This window comes from Mobula birostris, chromosome 27, assembly GCF_030028105.1.
Source record: "Mobula birostris isolate sMobBir1 chromosome 27, sMobBir1.hap1, whole genome shotgun sequence".
NCBI classification, from domain to species: Eukaryota; Metazoa; Chordata; class Chondrichthyes; order Myliobatiformes; family Myliobatidae; genus Mobula; species Mobula birostris.
Genome location: NC_092396.1, coordinates 25788763 through 25807524, shown reverse-complemented (window position 1 = coordinate 25807524; position 18762 = coordinate 25788763). Strand labels below are relative to the sequence as shown.

Below are 18762 nucleotides of genomic sequence, written 5' to 3'. Positions count from 1 at the left end.
CAGTGTCTCTGACCAGAAAGGTTAATGCATTTGCTTTTTCCATAGCTGAAGTCTGATCTGCTGAGTGCTTCTAGTAAAAACTGAAATCCTGCTGTCAAATGATGTACTCTTAAGTTTTATTCCTTTCCTTGGTGTTTCCACTGCGATTTCTCACAGTTCAGAATGCAAAACACATTGTTGATCTCTCAGTTCAAATTTCTAGTTGCAGGATAAGGTGAACTCTGACCTCGCGATGGTTGCTGCGCAGTGCAAAGGTGACCGCCATGTGGAGGTTATTCAGCGGCAGCGTGAAGCCCTGGCTGAGTTGCGAACCAGGATGAGGGCTCTGGAACAAGCGCACACTCCAAGTAAGTACCTGTCAGCTTTTATTGAAGCCTGGTCACTCACCAAGTCCACCGGAAGTAGGACCCAGATTCACAGCAGCCGCCATTTGCAGCAAGCCCAGTGTCGCAGCTCGTTGCCCAGTCACGGCTTAGTCACCCTCTCTTCTCCCAGTGCGCTCGGATCCCTATAAACAAGAGAAAACCTGCAGATGCTGGAAATCCAAGCAACACACACAAAATACTGGAGGAACTCAGCAGGCCAGGCAGCATCTGTGGCAAAGAGTAAACAGTCACCGTTTCGGGCTGAAACCCTTCAGCAGGACCCTTGAAACGTCGACGGTTTATTCTTCTCTATAGATGCTGCCTGGCCTGCTGAGTTCCTCATGCATTTTGTGTGTGGCACTTGGATCATTCATTATTTGCCTGTTTAAAGGCAAGTCTGTTCCCAGACTTATCCTTTCTGTTTTCCCAGGACTCCCCAACTACCAGGGCCATCGAACTTTGCATAATTTTTTTGTTAAAACATATTGCATTTATTACCCATCTATAATTGCCCTGGGGGAAGCAACTCCTTGAACCTTCTGGTGAAAGTATGCTCATGGTGAGGTCAGGTCAGGACTTCCAAAGACTAAACCCACCGATGAGGGAATGGCCAAACGTTTATGAGTGAGTAACTTGGGGGCAACCTTGGGGGAGTGGTGGTGTTTCCATGCTCCTGGTGCCCTTGACCTTCAGAGGTAGAACCTTGTTCTCAGCCGGAACTCAATGCCACGGCTGTAAGACCACCACAGGCAGAGCCCTTCACCCTCAGGTGTCCCAAAGCTGATGAAGAACGGAGTGAAGGAAGTCTTGTGGTAAAGGTGACCTGACAAACACCGTGGGACTTGCACAGCATGTGACGGACCCGCGTTCCACGTCAAACATGACCCGCACAGTACATAGCAGTCAAGAGCTCCACGTGTTGAGCGAACGTGAATCCACTTCTCACCTCAGCAAGGCACCAGGTTCATTAATGCCATCACTTGTGACACCTGGCCTTCCCCATCCCCCTTTCTGGGCCCAATGATGACGAAAAATCTGAATACCAACAAGATCTGTCTCCAACGTGACATCCAGGACCCAGCGTCTCAGGGGAGAGAGAAAATAGAAGGAAACTGAACTCATTTTGTTTGTATGTTTATTCTGTACCTAATTCATTTTGTACCTGTCCCGAGAGTGTTTGGTAACTGTACATCACAGAAGCAAGTTTAAATTGCATCATTTCAGTGCGGACCTTTGCATTGACTCCTCCCTCACTTTGGAAGTGAAAGGAAAAGACAGATGTCGGTCTGTTTCCCTTTGTTGTGCCTTCAGTGGTACAGATCACAGCCGACACTGCAGCTTGAGCAGCCTGCTACTCTTCAATTCCCCCCCCCCCTTCAAACAAGGTCTTGACACCTGACTCTGTTTCATTTCTCTGAGCCGCTGGATGATTTACCCGATCTCTGGGGCTTGTCAGTGCTGCCTTTGTGATAGTAAACAGGCCACCATTTAGCAAAGACCATATCGATCCAATCGGCTTTACCTTCAGCCACTTACGACATGGCCTCACAGCAAATCTCAGCCGATGCCTCCCCTTTCTGTCTCTGGTTGTAACTTCTCTCCCTCTCTGCGGAAGCTGCTACTCCCACGGGCCCCTCCGTCCATTTCTTATCCTCCTCATCTAAAGCCAATTGCTGGTCTGCAATCCCATCAAGCTCTGCACCTAAAAGTGGGCCTTGTCCTTGTGTGAGCCTGGAGCACGGCAGTGCGTAAGAGTTCTGTACCTGGCAGTGAGTCAGAGTTACTAAATTGTTTTTTCCAATATTACGACTGAAAACCCCGCCCAATGATTTCATCCCTCCCCCCACATCCACCCCATTGCCCCTAATGGCTCCAGAGATCCACGTTCAATCTGGTGCTGTCTATGTGGAGTTTGCAGGTTCTCCTTGTGACTGGACAGGGGTCGTCACACATTCCAAGATTAAAGTGACCTCTAATGTGTAGGTGAATGGTATTTACTAGTTTAACGTGTTAATCTGGAGTGGCACAGTAACATAGCAGTTTGAAGTAACAAAGCACCGAGACCTGGGCTCAATTCCAATGCTCTCCGCAAGGACTCTGTACGTTCTCCCCATTACCATGTAGGTTTCCTCTGGGTGTTCTAGTTTCCTTCCACATTCCAAAGGGTTAGTAAATTGTGGGCGTGCACCAGCACATCCTCAGATTGCGTTGGTCATTGATGCAAACGGCACACTTCCCTGTACGCGTTGATGTTTCAATCTACATTTGAACATATAAAGCCAATCTTTAGATCTTTAGCAACACATATAAAAGTTGCTGGTGAACGCAGCAGGCCAGGCAGCATCTCTAGGAAGAGGTACAGTCAACGTTTCGGGCCGAGACCCTTCGTCGGGAATAACTGAAGGAGGAGCTAATAAGAGATTTGAAAGTGGGAGGGCGAGGGGGAGATCCAAAATGATAGGAGAAGACAGGAGGGGGAGGGATGGAGCCAAGAGCTGGACAGGTGATTGGCAAAAGGGATATGCCAGGATCATGGGACGGGAGGCCCAGGGAGAAGGAAAAGGGCGAGGCGGGGGGGGGGGAACCAGAGGATGGGCAAGGGGCATAGTGGGGGGGTCAGAGGGAGAAAAGGGAGAGAGAGAGAAAGAATGTGTGTATATAAATAAATAACAGATGGGGTACAAGGGGGAGGTGGGGCATTAGCGGAAGTTTGAGAAGTCAATGTTCATGCCATCAGGTTGGAGGCTACCCATGAATGTAAGAATGTATTATGAATATAAGGTGTTGTTCCTCTAACCTGGGTGTGGCTTCATTTTTACAGTAGAGGAGGCCGTGGATAGACATATCAGGATGGGAATGGGACATGAAATTAAAACGTGTAGCCTTTGAATGGCAGAATCTAGTGGAGAGTCAGTGGGAAAGTTGAAAAAATATAATGCATTAGGATAGGACGAGGGTAACGCAAAAATGGGTGCTTGATGTTTGGTGCAGCCTCACTGACCTGATGAGCCTGTTCCTGATGGTTGAGTATATGAAATGCATGAACCATCCCATCTTTCACCATGGAACTACTTTTGGCTATCACAGGGTGGCAGAGAAGACAAATGGAATGCTTGCATCTGTTAGTCGAGGAGTTGAGGTTCAAGAGCCAGGGAGATATGCTGCAGCTTTATGAAACAATGGTTAGGCTGCATCTGGAGAATTGCATTCAGTTCTGGTCACCCCATTACAGGAAGGACAAGGAGGCTTTGAAGACGGTGCAGAACAGATATACCAGGATGAAGGGTCTTAGCCTGAAATGTCGATTGTTTGTTCATTTCCACAGACGCTGCCTGACAGGCTGAGGTCCCCCAGCATTTTGTGCGTGTTGCCTTACCAGGGTGCTGTCTGGAGTCGAGGGCATGTGCTGGGCAAACTTTGGGCTGTTCTGTCTAGAGCACCAGAGCGATCTGATTAGAGATTATGAGAGGTGCAGACGGAGTAGGCAGCCAGTATCTATTAGAAAGTTCAAACACCTTTTAGCAGTGGGCATGCATTTAAGAAGAGAGGGGAGAAGTTCAAAGGGGATTTGTGGGACAAGTTGTTTACACAGTGAGCGGTATGTGCCTTGAATGCACTATCAGGCGTGGTCAGGGAGCCAGAGGTGTTTCAGAGGCTCCTGGACACATTATTTGCAGAGAATGGAGGGTTGTGGACATTATATAGGCAAAAGGGATTAGTTTAGTTTGGCATTTAATTAATAGTTTAATTAGTTCAGCATCACAACATGGCCAAAGTGCCTGTTCCTGTGCTGTACTGTTCTACGTTCTGTTATCCTTGCTGAGTTTAGCCATGGACCAGGTTTAGCTATTCATGCAGTGACGAGTCATCACATTAAACCCTTCTTCCATTGAGTCCACGCCTCAACTAACCCGCTGAGAGTTTTCTATTTGTAATTTAAGTATTAAGGACTGTCCTAGAAGGGAATATGGAAGCCCCATGTTGAAGAGGCTCAGGGAGGAAAATCTAGATATTAGGGTCTTAGCAGCTGAAGGTATTGAGCAAAATAGTGAATAATGAAGCAATTAAATGTACTTCATTCTTCCCTTATGACACAGAGGGAGGCCATTGGGCCCATCGAGTCTATGCCAGCTTTCGGAATAATCCATCAGTCCCACTCCCCCCACTTATTTCCCTATAATTTATATTCCCTTTAATGCCAGCTGCACTAGAGGCAATGAATTACCAATCCACAGGTTCTTTGACGAAGGCAGAAACCAAAGCACTGAGAGGAGACCAACATGGCCGCAGGGAGAATGTGCTAACTCCACAAAATAGCATCAGAATCAAACCCAATTTTTTTCCCTGATTTCTTCCTTTTTTTTTTGGAAACCTCTTTAGCACCTCATTTAACTCCCCAAAGTTGACAGAAGGTGGTGGTGAGATGCCTTCTTGAAATAAGTGGACTTTGGTCTCTGAATATAAGAGAGAAAGGCGATATATACTAGGGTGGACGGAGACACAGATTCACCTAGACCCATTGAAAGGACAGACTTTCATCCATACAACCTAAGCATTCTACTGCACCTCCGAGTTTGAGTGATTTTCCTTACTCTGTTTTCTGTGATCTCGGTTTGATCCGGAGCTCGGCTTGGATGACCCGTTCCCGTCAGTCACACTGCCCCGTAGCTTGCTGATGCATTGTTGCATTGGGAGGATTTAAAAACAATTTAAAAAGAGCGTGTCACGTAATCAGGAGCCAGTATAGATCAGCAAGCTAAGAGACAGTGTGACTAATGGGAACGAGTCATCCAAGCCGAGTGATGAAGGGAAAATCACTCAATCTCTGAAGTTCATCGGAAAGATCAAGTTCAGTTATGGATGAAAGTCTGTCCTTTCAATAGGTCTAGGTAAATCCATGTCTCCATCCATCTTTGCATTTATCCCCTGCCTCTCTTATATTCACTCAGAGGCCAAAATCCATTAATTTTATTTTAAATCATACATCCGGGCCGGCTGCTGGCGCAGTGACCCGGTGCCGGACCCGGGAGCAGAGGTTCCCAGGTTCGAACCCAGTCGGGTCCGCTCCCGAGTACGCTCTCCATCCATGCCAGGTTGAGTGTCGAGATCACAACTCAACCTCGTAAAGTGAAAGGGAAAAATACTGCGAAATGTCTGTGTGAGGAGGAGTGGCTCGCCACACGGTCTCTCTCTCTCTCGCTCCGCGCCTTGTGAAGGCATGAAGAAGACATTGTCCCGCCAACATCGCACGGACGTACACACGCACACGCCAAAAAATAATAAATCATACATCCATAATATTAATCCCTCCCTTCCTCTAGTCCCCACTTTGACCTCTACCTCTTCTCACCTGTTTATCACCTCCCCTTGGGTCCCCTCCTTCCTTTTCTCCTATGGTCCACTCTCCTCTCCTATCAGATTCCTCCTTCTCCAACCCTTTACCTTTCCCACCCACCCGGCTTCACGTATGGCCTTCCAGCTCACCTCCTCTGCCTCCCCACACCTTTTTATTCTGGCATCTTCCCCCTCCCTTCTCAGTCCTAAAGAAGGGTTTCAGCCAGAAAGGTCAACTGTTTATTCCTTTCCATAGATCCTACCTGACCTGCTGAATTCCTCCAGCATTGTGTGTGTGTGTGTGTGTGTGTGTGTGTGTGTGTGTGTGTGTGTGTGTGTGTGTGTGTTGCTCCATAGTATTAACATCGGAATCAAAGCTATGATTTATTTTTTTTCTCTCTCTCTCTCCCTCTCTCCCTCCCATTTTCTGCTGGTTTCTATTATACATTGCCCCTGCACCAGCCCCTGTCTTACTCCCACCTTATTGTTTCTCTCCTCTTATTTTCTGTTTCTCATCTTCCAAACACGTCCGTTTTAAAGGACGGTTTTTGTTTTGCGTTCCAGTTTTCCTCTGCTTGGAAGCACTTGATATGAAAGATGTTTTTAAAACGTTGCACCTGCATTCCAGCAAAGTTGCCATCAGATTGCTCGAGATCTAAACCTGAAATGCAGGAGTTGAGGTGGAAGGAGTGGGAGTGGGGGGGTCGGGGGTTGAAAATAAGCTGTGGTCGTCTCCTTTTGGATCTCATTTGCTAATATCTTATCCTGTGGCACTGACAGGAACCAGCCAGGAAGAAGCCTTACAGAACTTGATGATTCTGAAGAAGGAGCTGGCGGCCTTGCAGACCCAGCGAATGCTCATCAAGAACAAATCCCCCGGCAGCTCCTTACAAAGTAACGACGAAGCTAAAGTGGTAATGCTTGCAAATGTTTGCAGTTTACTGCATTGATTGATTGTTCCTGAGCTCTGCGGTGTACCAGGTCTTCATTCAGAGACCCCATTAATTTCACATCATAACTACAGTCATTTACTTAAGTAGCAGATTTTTCTAACAGATATGTTAAATTGCAGCTGCGTTGCAAGGGGGAATTTACACCATCGTGTGACTGGGTGAATTCCAACAGTGTAGAAACGTAATCGGCTTCTGCTTCCGATAGTATTTCAACCACATCTTGTTCTGAAACGATCCTTTCTCTTTTATGACACCTGACAAGCCACTCTCTTTGTCACTATTAATTTAAGTGAAATGACAGCAGTATTAATTTTGTAATCCCCAGTGCTGCTCTTGTGCCTTTTCCCCTGCTGTCTGTGTTCACAAAACGGCCACCCCCTCCTGCTCCCATCAGATAAACAGCCATTTTTTTTTAAGATTATGAAGACAGGCAGTCCTCTTTTATTGTCATTTAGTAATGCATGCATTAAGAAATGATACAATATTTCCTCCGGTGTGATATCACAAAACACAGGACAGACCAAGACTGAAAAAACTAACAAAACCACATAATTATAACATAAAGTTACAACAGTGCAACAATACCATAACTTGATGAAGAAGTCCGTGAGCACAGTAAAAAGTTCAAAGTTTCTCAAATGTCCCACATCTCACGCAGACGGGAGAAGGAAGAAAATCTCTCCCTGCCATGCCCGACCACAATCCGACTCTGAGTCATCCGAAAACTTCGAGCCTCCGATCAACTCTCCGACACCAAGTACCGAGCACCATCTCTATCCGAATGATCTGACCTCAATCTCGGTCGCCAACAGCAGACAAAGCCGGGGATTTTGAGGCCTTCTCTCTGGAAGATTCTCGATCACGCAGTAACAACAGCAGCGAACCTGCATTTCAGAAATTTCTCCAGGTGTTCCCCTGTGCCTTTTCGTCTGTCTCCATCAAATCAGAATTGTCCACGGCCCCTATTTAACGGATACAATATCATTTTCACCGAGGGTTGTGCACGCACGGTGCGCTGCTATCTGCTCCTCCCGAGGATAGGAGCAGGGAGGTTTCTCATGTGCAACTCAACGCCGAGCGGTGGCGGGCTGTTCACCTATCGAATGGTGAAAGGCCTTGATAGAGTGGATGTGGAGAGGATGTTTCCTATGGTGGGAGAGTCTAAGACCAGAGGACACAGCCTCAGAGTAGAGTGGTGTCCTTTTAGAACGGAGATGAGGAGGAATTTCGTTAGCCAGTCAGTGGTGAATGTGTAGAATTAATTCTTTGCCACAGGTAGCTGTGGAGGCCAAGTCTTCATGTGTATTTAAGGCTGAGGATGATAGATTCTTGATTGGTCAGGGCATGACGGGATACAGGGAGAAGGCAGGAGATTGGGACTGAGAAGAAAATTGGGTCAGCCATGATGGAGTAGACTCAATGGTGCAAATGGCCTAATTCTGCTCCTATATCTTATGCTCTTATGTTTAGCAATGGAGCACAGCAAAGCACATTTTTACTCACATACGACATTCGCTTCCTTATCTCTCACGGACAGCACCGGAGAGCTGGAACCTTGGCAGAATCTGCTTCCAGTTTGCTGAGTCAGGCCTCCCTGTGCGAGAGCTATCAACGTGACACAGTGTGCATTCTGCTGTGGGTGGCTGAGTTCCACAATAACTATGTGCTTCCTTGCAAAACCTTCAACAGGTGTGGGAGTGAGGTGGTGTGAGGATCAGCTGGGCAGGTAGACAGTCACTGACAGTGGAAAGGGAAGGAGAGCAGAACGAAGGTACAAGGGCATGCAGATCTGGAATCTGGAGCAACAGGGGAGTTTTTGGAGGAACTCCGCAGGTCGGGCAGTATCCGTGGAGGGGAATTCACAGTCAACTGAGGAGGGGCTAATGGAGTCATTTGCGGGAGTGAGGTGTGGAAGACATTTATCTCCTCACCTGGATCCACCTGTCGGCAACCCTCGCACCACACCCCCCGCCCCGTCCCCACCAGTCTATGTTGGCTGTCTCACCTCCACTCTTCCAGTCAGATGAAAGGATCTCGACCCAAAATGCTGGCTATCCATTTCTCTCTTACAGATGTTGTCTGAACTGTTCAGCTCCTCCAGGAGCTTTTCTTTTTGGCTTGGAGAAAAGAACACTCCTGCATTTGCTAGAAGGGGTAAAAGGATGGGGAGATCAATGTAATACTTACTCGTAAAGGGGGCACCTGTTGAACATTCTGTGTAATGCACTGTGCTGCATCATTCCTGAAACCAAACTTCACACTCAGTACATACAGAACCCCTGTACATCACCACTCTATACTCCAATTTTCACTATACAAACCTCCCTTGTGCCATGCACTGCTCACTACTGACAGCTGCTCTTGTGCAATGCATTTCTCACCAAACACTTTGTGTCCGTGCAACATAGTGCTCACTTTAAACATCTCACCTGTGCTACACTCTATGCTCAGTCCCTCCACGACTCCCTGATCCACACGTCCATCCCCACTGATCTCCCACCCGGCACTGATCCCTGTAAGCGTAAGTGCTACACCTGTCCCTACTCCTCCTCTCTTGCCACCATTCAGGGCCCCAAATAGTCCTTCCAGATGAGACAACACTTCACTTGTGAGTCTGTTGGGGTCATCTATTGCATCCGGTGATCCCGGTGCGGCCTCCTCTACATCGGTGAATCCCGACGCAGATCGGGGGACCGCTTCGTCGAGCACGTCCGCTCCGTCCGCCAAAACTGACAGGATCTCCTGGTAGCCACCCACTTCAACTCTGCTTCCCATTCCCATTCAGATATGTCCATACATGGCCTCCTCTACTGCCATGATGAGGCTAAACTCAGGTTGGAGGAGCAACACCTCATATACCGTCTAGGTAGTCTCCAGCCCCTTGGTATGAACATAGAATTCTCCAACTTCCGGTAATTCCCTCCCCCTCCCTTCCTCTATCCCTATTTCACTCTGCCCCCTCCCCCTGCTGCATATCACCTCCCTCATGGTTCCGCCTCCTCCTTCTACTACCCATTGTTTTCCTGCCTATGACGTCGATGCTTCCCCCCCCCCACCCCTTTGTCTTTCAAATTACTGGCCTTTCAACTGAACCTACAAGCATTCTTCAAATCCTTCCACCTCCTTCCTTCTTCAGTCCTGACTAAGGGTTCCGGCCCGAAATGTCGACTCATCGTTTCCACTGATGCTGCCCGACCTGCTGAGCAGGTACTGTAAGTGTTGCTACACTCTGCTTGCTGTTGTAGTTCTCCCAGTGCAACACAATGCCCACCACATGGAATTGATGGCTTTGTTGCAAAGTTTGCAGACGATACAAAGATAGGTGGAGGGGCAGGTAGTTTTGAGGAAGTAGAGAGGCTACAGAAGGGCTTAGACAGAATGTGTAATGAAGTTGCAGATGGAATACAATGTCGGGACGTGTATGGTCATGCACTTTGGTAGAAGAACTGAAAGGGTTGACATTTTCTAAATGGAGAAAAAGTACAAAAATCTGAGGCACAAAGGGATTTGGGAGTGCATGTGCAGGATTCCCAAAAGGTTAATTTGCAAGGTTGAGTCTGGTGAGGAAGGTAAATGTAATGTTAGCATTCATTTCAAGAGGACTAGAATATAAAAGGAGGATGTAATGTTGAAACTTTATAAAGCATTGGTGAGGCCTCGCTTGGAATATTGTGAGCAGTTTTGGGCCCCTTATCTTAGAAAGGATGAGCTGAAACTGGAGAAGATTCAAAGGAGGTTCACGAAAATTATTCCAGGATTAAATGACACGTCATATGAAGATTGGAATTCAGAAGAATGAGGGGTGACATAATTGAATCCTATCAAATGGTGAAAGGCCTTGATAGGTTGGATGTGAATAGGATGATTCTTACGGTGGGAGAGTCTAAGACCAGAGGACACAACCTCAGAATAGAAGGGCATCCTTTTAGAACAGAGCTGAGGAGGAGTTTGTTTAGCCAGAGTGTGGTGAATCTGTGGAATTCATTGTCACAGGCAACTGTGGAGGCCTAGTCTTTATGTATATTTCAGGCAGAGGTCGGGCACTTGGCCAAGTGGTTAAGGCATTCGACTAGCGACCTGAAGGTTGTGAGTTTGAGCCCCAGCCGTGGCAGCGTGTTGTGTCCTTGAGCAAGGCACTTAATCACACATTGCTCTGCGACGACACTGGTGCCAAGCTGTATCGGCCCTTGCCCTTCCCTTGGACAACATCGGTGTCGTGGAGAGGGGAGACTTGCAGCATGGGCAACTGCTGGTCTTCCATACAACCTCGCCCAGGCCTGCGCCCTGGAGAGTGAAGACTTTCTAGGCACAGATCCATGGTCTTGCAAGACTAACGGATGCCTTTTTCTTAAGGCAGAGATCGATAGATTCTTGATTGGTCAGGGCATGAAGGGATACGAGGAAGAAGGCAAGAGATTGGGACTGAGAGGGAAAATGGATCAGCCATGATAAGATGGACTTGCTGGGCCAAATGGCCTAACTCTGCTCCTGTATCTCATGGTCTTATATACAATTACAATGTGCAACACTGCTATTTGCAATTACCCCTTTCAGCAGGCGACTGAAAATATATAACTTTCCCTCTGTACCCCACTGCCCACAATATACATTTCCAGTGTGCAATAGCTGTTTGCAGTTACCCCCCCCACCCCTTGCAGCAGACTACTGAGAATATATAACTTTTCCTCTGTAACTCACAGCTCACTAGACACTGTTCCCCTTATACAGCATACTGGGTGCTATTCACTGCTCCCTTTTGCAACATTAAGCTGAGTACACAGAACGACCTACACACAGCCCCCGCCCCCCCCCCGTATAACACCCTGCTTACTCATTTCGGCCCCCGCCACATAGTACATCACGCACTGCCTGCGCCACACATTCATTATCAAATACAACTGCCTGTGTGTTACTTTGATCATCGTACAGCTCTCCCTGTGCAGCACCTGAAACACTCCCTGTATCACCCGTATACTTCATCACATGGATACTGCCTCTACCTGAGTTTTCAAAAACACTGGTACTTCTTGATAGTGCATGTATAAAGTAGCCACCAGATATTCTCTCTAACAGTGATGTCTTATGAAACACTTTGGAACATTTCTGAAAATCATAATTTGAAAACAAATAATTTTCTCTAAATAAAACCTGGAGTTTGCTCTGATTGGCTTTCTTCTACCCTTCACAGCAGGCAGCTTCCCCATTTTGTATTTTCTCTTGCAAATGTTGTATGTTACTGAGGTTGGATTTTTCTTCATCCCTCCCACTTCAGTACCTCTTTTGGTAATCACCACTTAACCACAAGGGGGCGTGATTTACAAGCTGATGTCAAAGCAGATGGCAGGGAATTAGAGCGTTGACAAAGCCAGACGTTCCGGTACATAATATAATTTACAGAGCTGCATATTGTTTTGGAAAGATATAATAAACTGCAGGCTTATAAAAACACAGCAAAAAATAAAAAGTTTGCTTCGCACAAGGTTAATTAGGACCAGTGAAGCTCATCTATATTGTCTGTAAATGGGATTAAAAGGTAAAAGGATTAGCTGAATGTCACAATAAATTTAGCTGGTACTTACTTTTACACTAATAGAGTATATTTGTAGTTAATTAGCTATCCACCCTAGTGATAATGTGTTTGACTGGATTTAAATTTACTGTGTTAATATCCTGGGGCTTATATATTTGCATTTTGCATCATGTTTGCATCAACCTTACATTTTAGACTTGTGTCATTACTTGTTAAGACATGATACCAAAACTAAAGGAAGCAACAGCCTTACGTCGGGCATGCCAAGCTCTGTTAAGAATTATGACTTTTTAATGAGATCGCTTCTAACCTCTAGCCTGCGTAAGATCTCCTCAGAGAGCAAGTGCCCCATCCCGGGAGTCAATCTGGTGATCTGCTGAGATCCACCTGTCCTTAACTACGGCCTCTCATTGGTAAGAAGGTTCTTTATTCTTAGGGCAGCCTCACAAGGTCTCTAATATAACTGAGTATTCTTGTACTCACTTTCTCTTGCAATAAGAGGCCAATATACCATTCATCTGCCTAACTGTTTGTTGTATCTATCAATTAATCTTCAGTCGCTCATGTCCCACTGGGCTTAAAGCTCCTCAGGAAAGTGCTTCTTCGGGGCCTAGTGTTCCCATGTTGTTTTTATGTTTGCATCTGGTACTGTGCACTAACAGTGCAACAGCTCAGCACAGATCAGATCTATGAAGCAGAGGAAGGGGCCATTGACCTCTGTAGCCCTTGCCAGCTGTCAGTGGAAGCAATCCGGCATCCCATTCCCCACTTTCCCCATTGCTCTGACATTCTCTCTTGAAAATGGCACCTCATTGCTTCAACAGTAGTTAAGTTTCCTTGCTACATGAAGAAATTTGTCACCCTGAATCTTTTTCCTGATCATCTTATATCTGCATTTTGTGGTTTGCCACCTTCTGCATAAGATGCATTTTCTCATTATTCACTTAGCTAAGAGCCTCGATGAGTTTGAATTGGCACACTATCCAGCAACCTTCTCTGCTCTAGAGAGAATATTCCCAGCCCACCTATAGAATGGAAACCCTGCATCCTGGACAGGAGTCACGGTCTCTGCTCAACGATAGACATGCCTTGAATTACGCTGCCTCTCAGCCTCCTGAAACAAAGCTCATGTGAGATGTAACGGGTGTTAATGTGTGGCAGCACAGCAAAATTCCAGAAGTAGCAATGTATCCAAAATTCGACTGCCTGGTTCTGTGACGTTCGCCATACCTGGTGAGGTGGCACACCATCACTGTTGCGGTGAAGTTGACTTTGTGCTCCAGTTTCAAGCCCATAACCCCCACTGATTCAAGTTTGAATTTGCTACTCCCAAGCCATAGTCCATCAAGCCTAGGGCATTTTTTTTTGGTCTTGAGAACTTCTGTCCCTTTGTACTGTAGTCAGGTCACACTGACAACAAAGGGAAAGGCCACTCGGTACATCAGCTCTATGCCAGGTCAAAAGTGAGCTCTCCCATTGGCCCCATTCCCCACTTCCTTCTTTCCTGGTAACTACGAAGTTTACTCTCTCACATCCATATCCAAAATTTTCCGTTTTATTCTTTTTACCATTCAACTACATTAAAGATTTGTTTTCAGTCGCCAGTTAATCCACCAACCTATCTTTGGACTGTGGAAGGACACCAGACACCCACTGAGCAAACGTGCGAACTCCACACAGAAAGCACCAATGGTCAGCTTCGAACTTGGGTCGCTGGAGCTCTGAGGCAGCAGCATCGACTGCCCTGCCATTTTGCTGCTTTGAATGAGATTTCCAAGTCAGGGGCACACAGGATGATGTTACTTTGTGCAGCGCATTGAGGGAGAAGCTGGACTGAATAGTCCCGAGAGTTACCGTCATCAGGCAGTGCTGGTCTCCCAGTGCAGAATCATACGACCATAAGACTTAGGAGCAGAATCAGGGCAATTAGGTCTGCTCTGCCCTTCCATCATGGATGATTTGTTATCCTTCTCAACCCCATTCTCCTGCCTTTGACACCCTGACTAATCAAGAAACTGTCAACTTCCACTTTAAATATCAATGTCTTGGCCTCCACAGCCATATGTGGCAGTGAATCCCACAGATTCACAACCCCCTGGCTAAAGAAATTCCTCCTCATTTCTGTTCTAAATTACATCCCTCTGTTTTGAGGCTGTGCCCGCTGGTCCTGCACTCCCCGCTATGGGAATCATTCTCTCCGCATCCATTCTATCTAGGCCTTTCAATATTTGATAGATTTCAACGAGATCCTCTCTCGTTCTTATAAACTCCAGACAGTGTAGGCCCAGAGCCATCAAATTCTCCTCATACATTAATTCTGTTATTCCTGGGATCATTCCTATAAAACACCTTTGGACCCTTTCCAATGCCAGCATTTTGGGTGCCATGTTATCGTAGTGGTTAACGCAATACTATTACAGTTTGGTGTGTCAAAGTTCGGAGATCAGCCCATATGTCCACCCTATGGAATGCACAAGTTTTCCCTGTGTGCTCTGGTTTCCTCCCACAGTCCAAAGACATACCGGGTAGGTTAGTTGCTCATTGTACGTTGTCCCGTGATTAGGATACGGTTAATTGGGGTTGCCAGGGCAACATGGCTCAAAGGTCCGGAAGGGCCTACTCTGCACTGTATAGCAAACTAAATAAATAAATCTTTTCTTAGAAAAGGGGTTTAAAACTGCTCACAATACTCCAAGTGTGGTCTGACCAGTGCCTTACAAAGCCTTAGCATTACGTCGCTGCTTTTATATTCTCGTCCTCTCGAAATGAATACTAACATTGCATTCGCCTTCCTTACCACCAACTCAACCTGTAAATTAACCTTCAGGGCAGGGACTCCCAACCCGGAGTTCACAGACCCCCTCGGTGAATGCTGAGGCTCCACGGCATAAAAAAGCTTCGGACTCCCTGCTTTAAGGAACCCAAGTCCCTTGCACCCCTGATTTTTGAATTTTATCTCCATTTAGAAAATAATCCACACCTTTATTCCTTCTACCAAAGTGCCTGACCACACACTTCCCTATACTATATTAATTTGCCATTTCTTTGCCCAATCTCCTAATCAGTCCAACTCCTTATGCAGAATCCCTGCTTTCTCAACACCCCTGCACCTTCTGGGATATCTGCCCAGTTACTGAATTACCTTCAACTTCCATGATCCCCTAAACTATCTCCCACCCACACTGAAACTCCTAGCCATTCTTTCCCTCCCCCAACCAGAACTCCTCCAGCAAAAGTATCAACCCCTACCCTCATCCCCCTTGGAATACTAGTCACACATCCATCTGTAAATAATCTACATAACGGTGACAAAGAAATAGCAGTCACTGAAATCTGGAACTAAAAACTATCTGCTGGAGAAACTCAATGGGGCAGACAACATCCGCGGGGGGAAATGGACATGCAAATGTTCACAGTAGGGTCTCAACCCGGAATGTCACCTGTCCATTTTGCCTCCGCAGATGCTGACTGACTTGGCTGAGTTTCTCCGTCAGCCATTCGCCCACTGACCCACCAATCTATTCACTCACAGATCCTTTCCATTACCACCAAGCTCAACTGAATTTCAGGGAAATGTCACCATTGTGGCAGCAGTAGGAATCTTCCTCACAGACAAGGATGACTAGTTAGCTCACTTTTCAGCAGAGGCCAGTGTTGACAAAGTGAATTTGAATAGAATCATCCTTGATTAATGCCTCATCTTATTGTCCCCACCTGCACAACTGAGAAATTTCTCATTGCTGCCAGAAACCTGTAGCTAAATTGCTGCCTAGATTAGAAGTTATTGCCCCCACAACTTTGTGACTTTGAGGCAGAAAACCTTCCTCTACAATGAGCAGATGGGTGGCGTTGGGTTCAGCTATTCAGGATAAATTAATCTGCCAATTGTCTCAGTAAGTCAGCTGGAAGAAGCGTCCTAGGGACATTTTTTTTAAAATTGCAAGTCTGTAATCTTAAATTGCATCTCAGCCCATTGCTTATTGGAGATGGGTTTGTGTTGGCTATTTGGGAGCTTACAGTTAAAAAAGAGTGTTTTGATTGGTCATTATTAATCATAAATAATTTACAAAGACTTTGTTCATTTCCGAGGCAAGGAAAGATGGCAAAATATTTGTTTAAGTCATTCATTATTTTAGGATGTAGTAATCATTGCTGAGGCCAAAAGTTATTGCCTAACCCCAGTTATCCTTGAGATGACGGCAGTGAGTCATCTTCCTGAAACAGTTCAGTGCCTAAAAGCGTGAGGGCAGAGTCAGCAGAGTTGGAAGAGGAAGTACGTGGTGATTTTCCAGTGTCACAGGCAATCAGAGTTGGCAATCCTCCACATGGCCTCATGCTCCTCCCCACATCTGTACCTGTTTACCAGGGCCGAGGATGAGGCCTGGGACTATGGTGGTGTCCTTCAGCTTCAGCCAACAACTCTTGTGCTTCTGGGCAACTGAAGGCGTCAGAGTGGGAGCTCCCTTCAAGGTGCTGGCCATGACGGCATAATCTCAGAGCTACTGATTCAAGACTGTTTAGCGTCATTTCCAGGACACAAGTGTAAGGGAGAGCAAAATAATTGTAACTCCAGGTTCAATGCAGCACAAAAATAAACACAATAAGGCAAAGAACACTATAATATAAAAACACTATCAATATACAGTAAATATATAATATAAATTACACACATAGATCAACTGAATGTACATGAAGTGATACTAGATACTGAAGTGTCTAATCATACGGTGATTCTGACAGGAAATAATAAAGTATTGGTGGTAGAGGTGTGGTGGAATGGGTTAGCGGGTGGAGGTGTTGATTAGCCTTACTGCTTGGAGAAAGTAACTTTTTTTTGAGTCTGGTGGTCCTGCCTTGGATGCTACGTAGCCTCCTCTCCAATGGGAGTGGGACAAACAGCCCATGAGCAGGGTGGGTGGGAATCCTTCATGAAGGGAAACCACGGTAACAGAACATTATTGCAGCTTGGGGAGTCGGAGTTCAGAGTTCGATTCTGGTGATGCCTGCAAGGAGTTTGTACGTTCTACCCATGACCACGTGGGTTTCCTCCGTGTGCTCCAGTTTCCTCCCAAAGTCCAAAGACGTACCGATGAGTAGGTTAATTGGTCATTGTAATTGTCCTGTGATTAGGCTAATGTTAAATAGGTGGGTTGTTGGACTGGAAGGTCTTGCCTGCACTGTCTCTCTAAATAAATTGATAAATATTGCTGCCCTCCCTCTGGCACCTTTCTGTATAAATGTCCTTGATGGTAGATAGGTTGGTGCCAGTGACGTGTTGGGCTGTTTTGACTACCCATTGTAGGGTCTTCCTGCCCACCACAGGGCAGTTTCCAAACCATACAGAGCACATTAGGATGCTCTCTACTGCACATCTGTAGAGATTCAAGAATATGGCTGTGCATCGTCCCACTCTCTTCAGCCCCCTCCGAAAGTAAAGGCATTGGTGACCTTTCTTGATTATGTCGGGTTTGTTCTAGCGACCATAAGAGCTTGTGCAAGATATGCATTCGCAAGGGTTTGAAACTGCTCACAATTTCCGATGCAGCGCCACCTTTGTAAAGATGGGTGTGAATGGTGTGAATTCTTCTGATGCTGATAACCATCTCCTTTGTCGTGTTGACATTTGCCTGGCACCAGGCCTCGAGTTGTTCCACCTCCTCTCTGTAGACCATCTCATCGTTGCTAGTGATGAATATGGGGGCAACAGAGGCTGCACATCACTAAGCCACACCAGGGGAACTCTTGGGACGTATTTTAGTAATCGGGAATCAAGGGGCTTTTTTGTCCTATCGTGCCTATGAAGTGAAAGACCTGCAAACGTTGGCCACCCCTTTCTCTCCACTGATGCTGCCTGTGCCACTGAGTTCCTGCAGCAACTTTATTTTTTGCTCTCGATCCTGCAGTCTGCAGTCTCTGGTATCTACGTAGGTTTGAAACTGTTCTCCGCCTCAGTTTCAGGTCATAATTCCTCTTTTTTTCCACCTACTCAGCATCCACCTGATGAAAGAAATGTTTGACAATGCTGGAAATTCCTCACATCTCCATCACCGACATTACAGACCAGTTACAGTACGGTCTTTAGATTTAATTAGGAAATCCGGGGATCTTTTTTTTCATAGAGTCAGAGAACACAACAGCACAGAAACAGGCCCTTTGGCCCATCTAGTCTGTGCCAGCCTGGTTTCTGCTTAGTCCCATATACTTGCACCTGGATGTTAGCTCTCCATACATCTTTCTTCCACGTACCTATCCAAACTTCCCTTAAACATTGCAGTGGATGCACATCTCCTATTTATGCTGGCAACTCATTCTGCCCCTTCCTCACACCACCCTCTGAGTGAAATACTTCCCCCTCAGATTCCCCTTAAATATTTCACCATTTACCCTCAACCTATGACCTCCAATTCTAGTCTCACTCAACCTGAGGGGAAAAGACCGTATCAATTCACCCTTTCTGTACCCCACCCCCGTAACTCCATAAGACCTCACTCTCCTGCGCTCCTAGGAATAAAGCCCTTACCTATTCAATCATACCCTCTACTCAGATCCAGAAGTCCTGGCAACATCCTTGTCCCTGAAC

The 18762-nt window shown here is 46.3% G+C and overlaps 1 protein-coding gene across 5 annotated transcripts in view; it reads left to right on the top strand.

The window, feature by feature from the left end:
• Window positions 1–18762, top strand: part of LOC140188792 (forkhead-associated domain-containing protein 1-like) — a 149224-nt gene that overhangs the window by 102101 nt on the left and 28361 nt on the right. For all 5 annotated transcript variants that reach the window (XM_072245436.1, XM_072245438.1, XM_072245439.1 and 2 more), the window contains 2 exons: window positions 203–347; window positions 6480–6613. In XM_072245436.1, the coding sequence (XP_072101537.1) occupies window positions 203–347; window positions 6480–6613 (279 nt within the window). The remainder of the gene's footprint in view (window positions 1–202; window positions 348–6479; window positions 6614–18762) is intronic.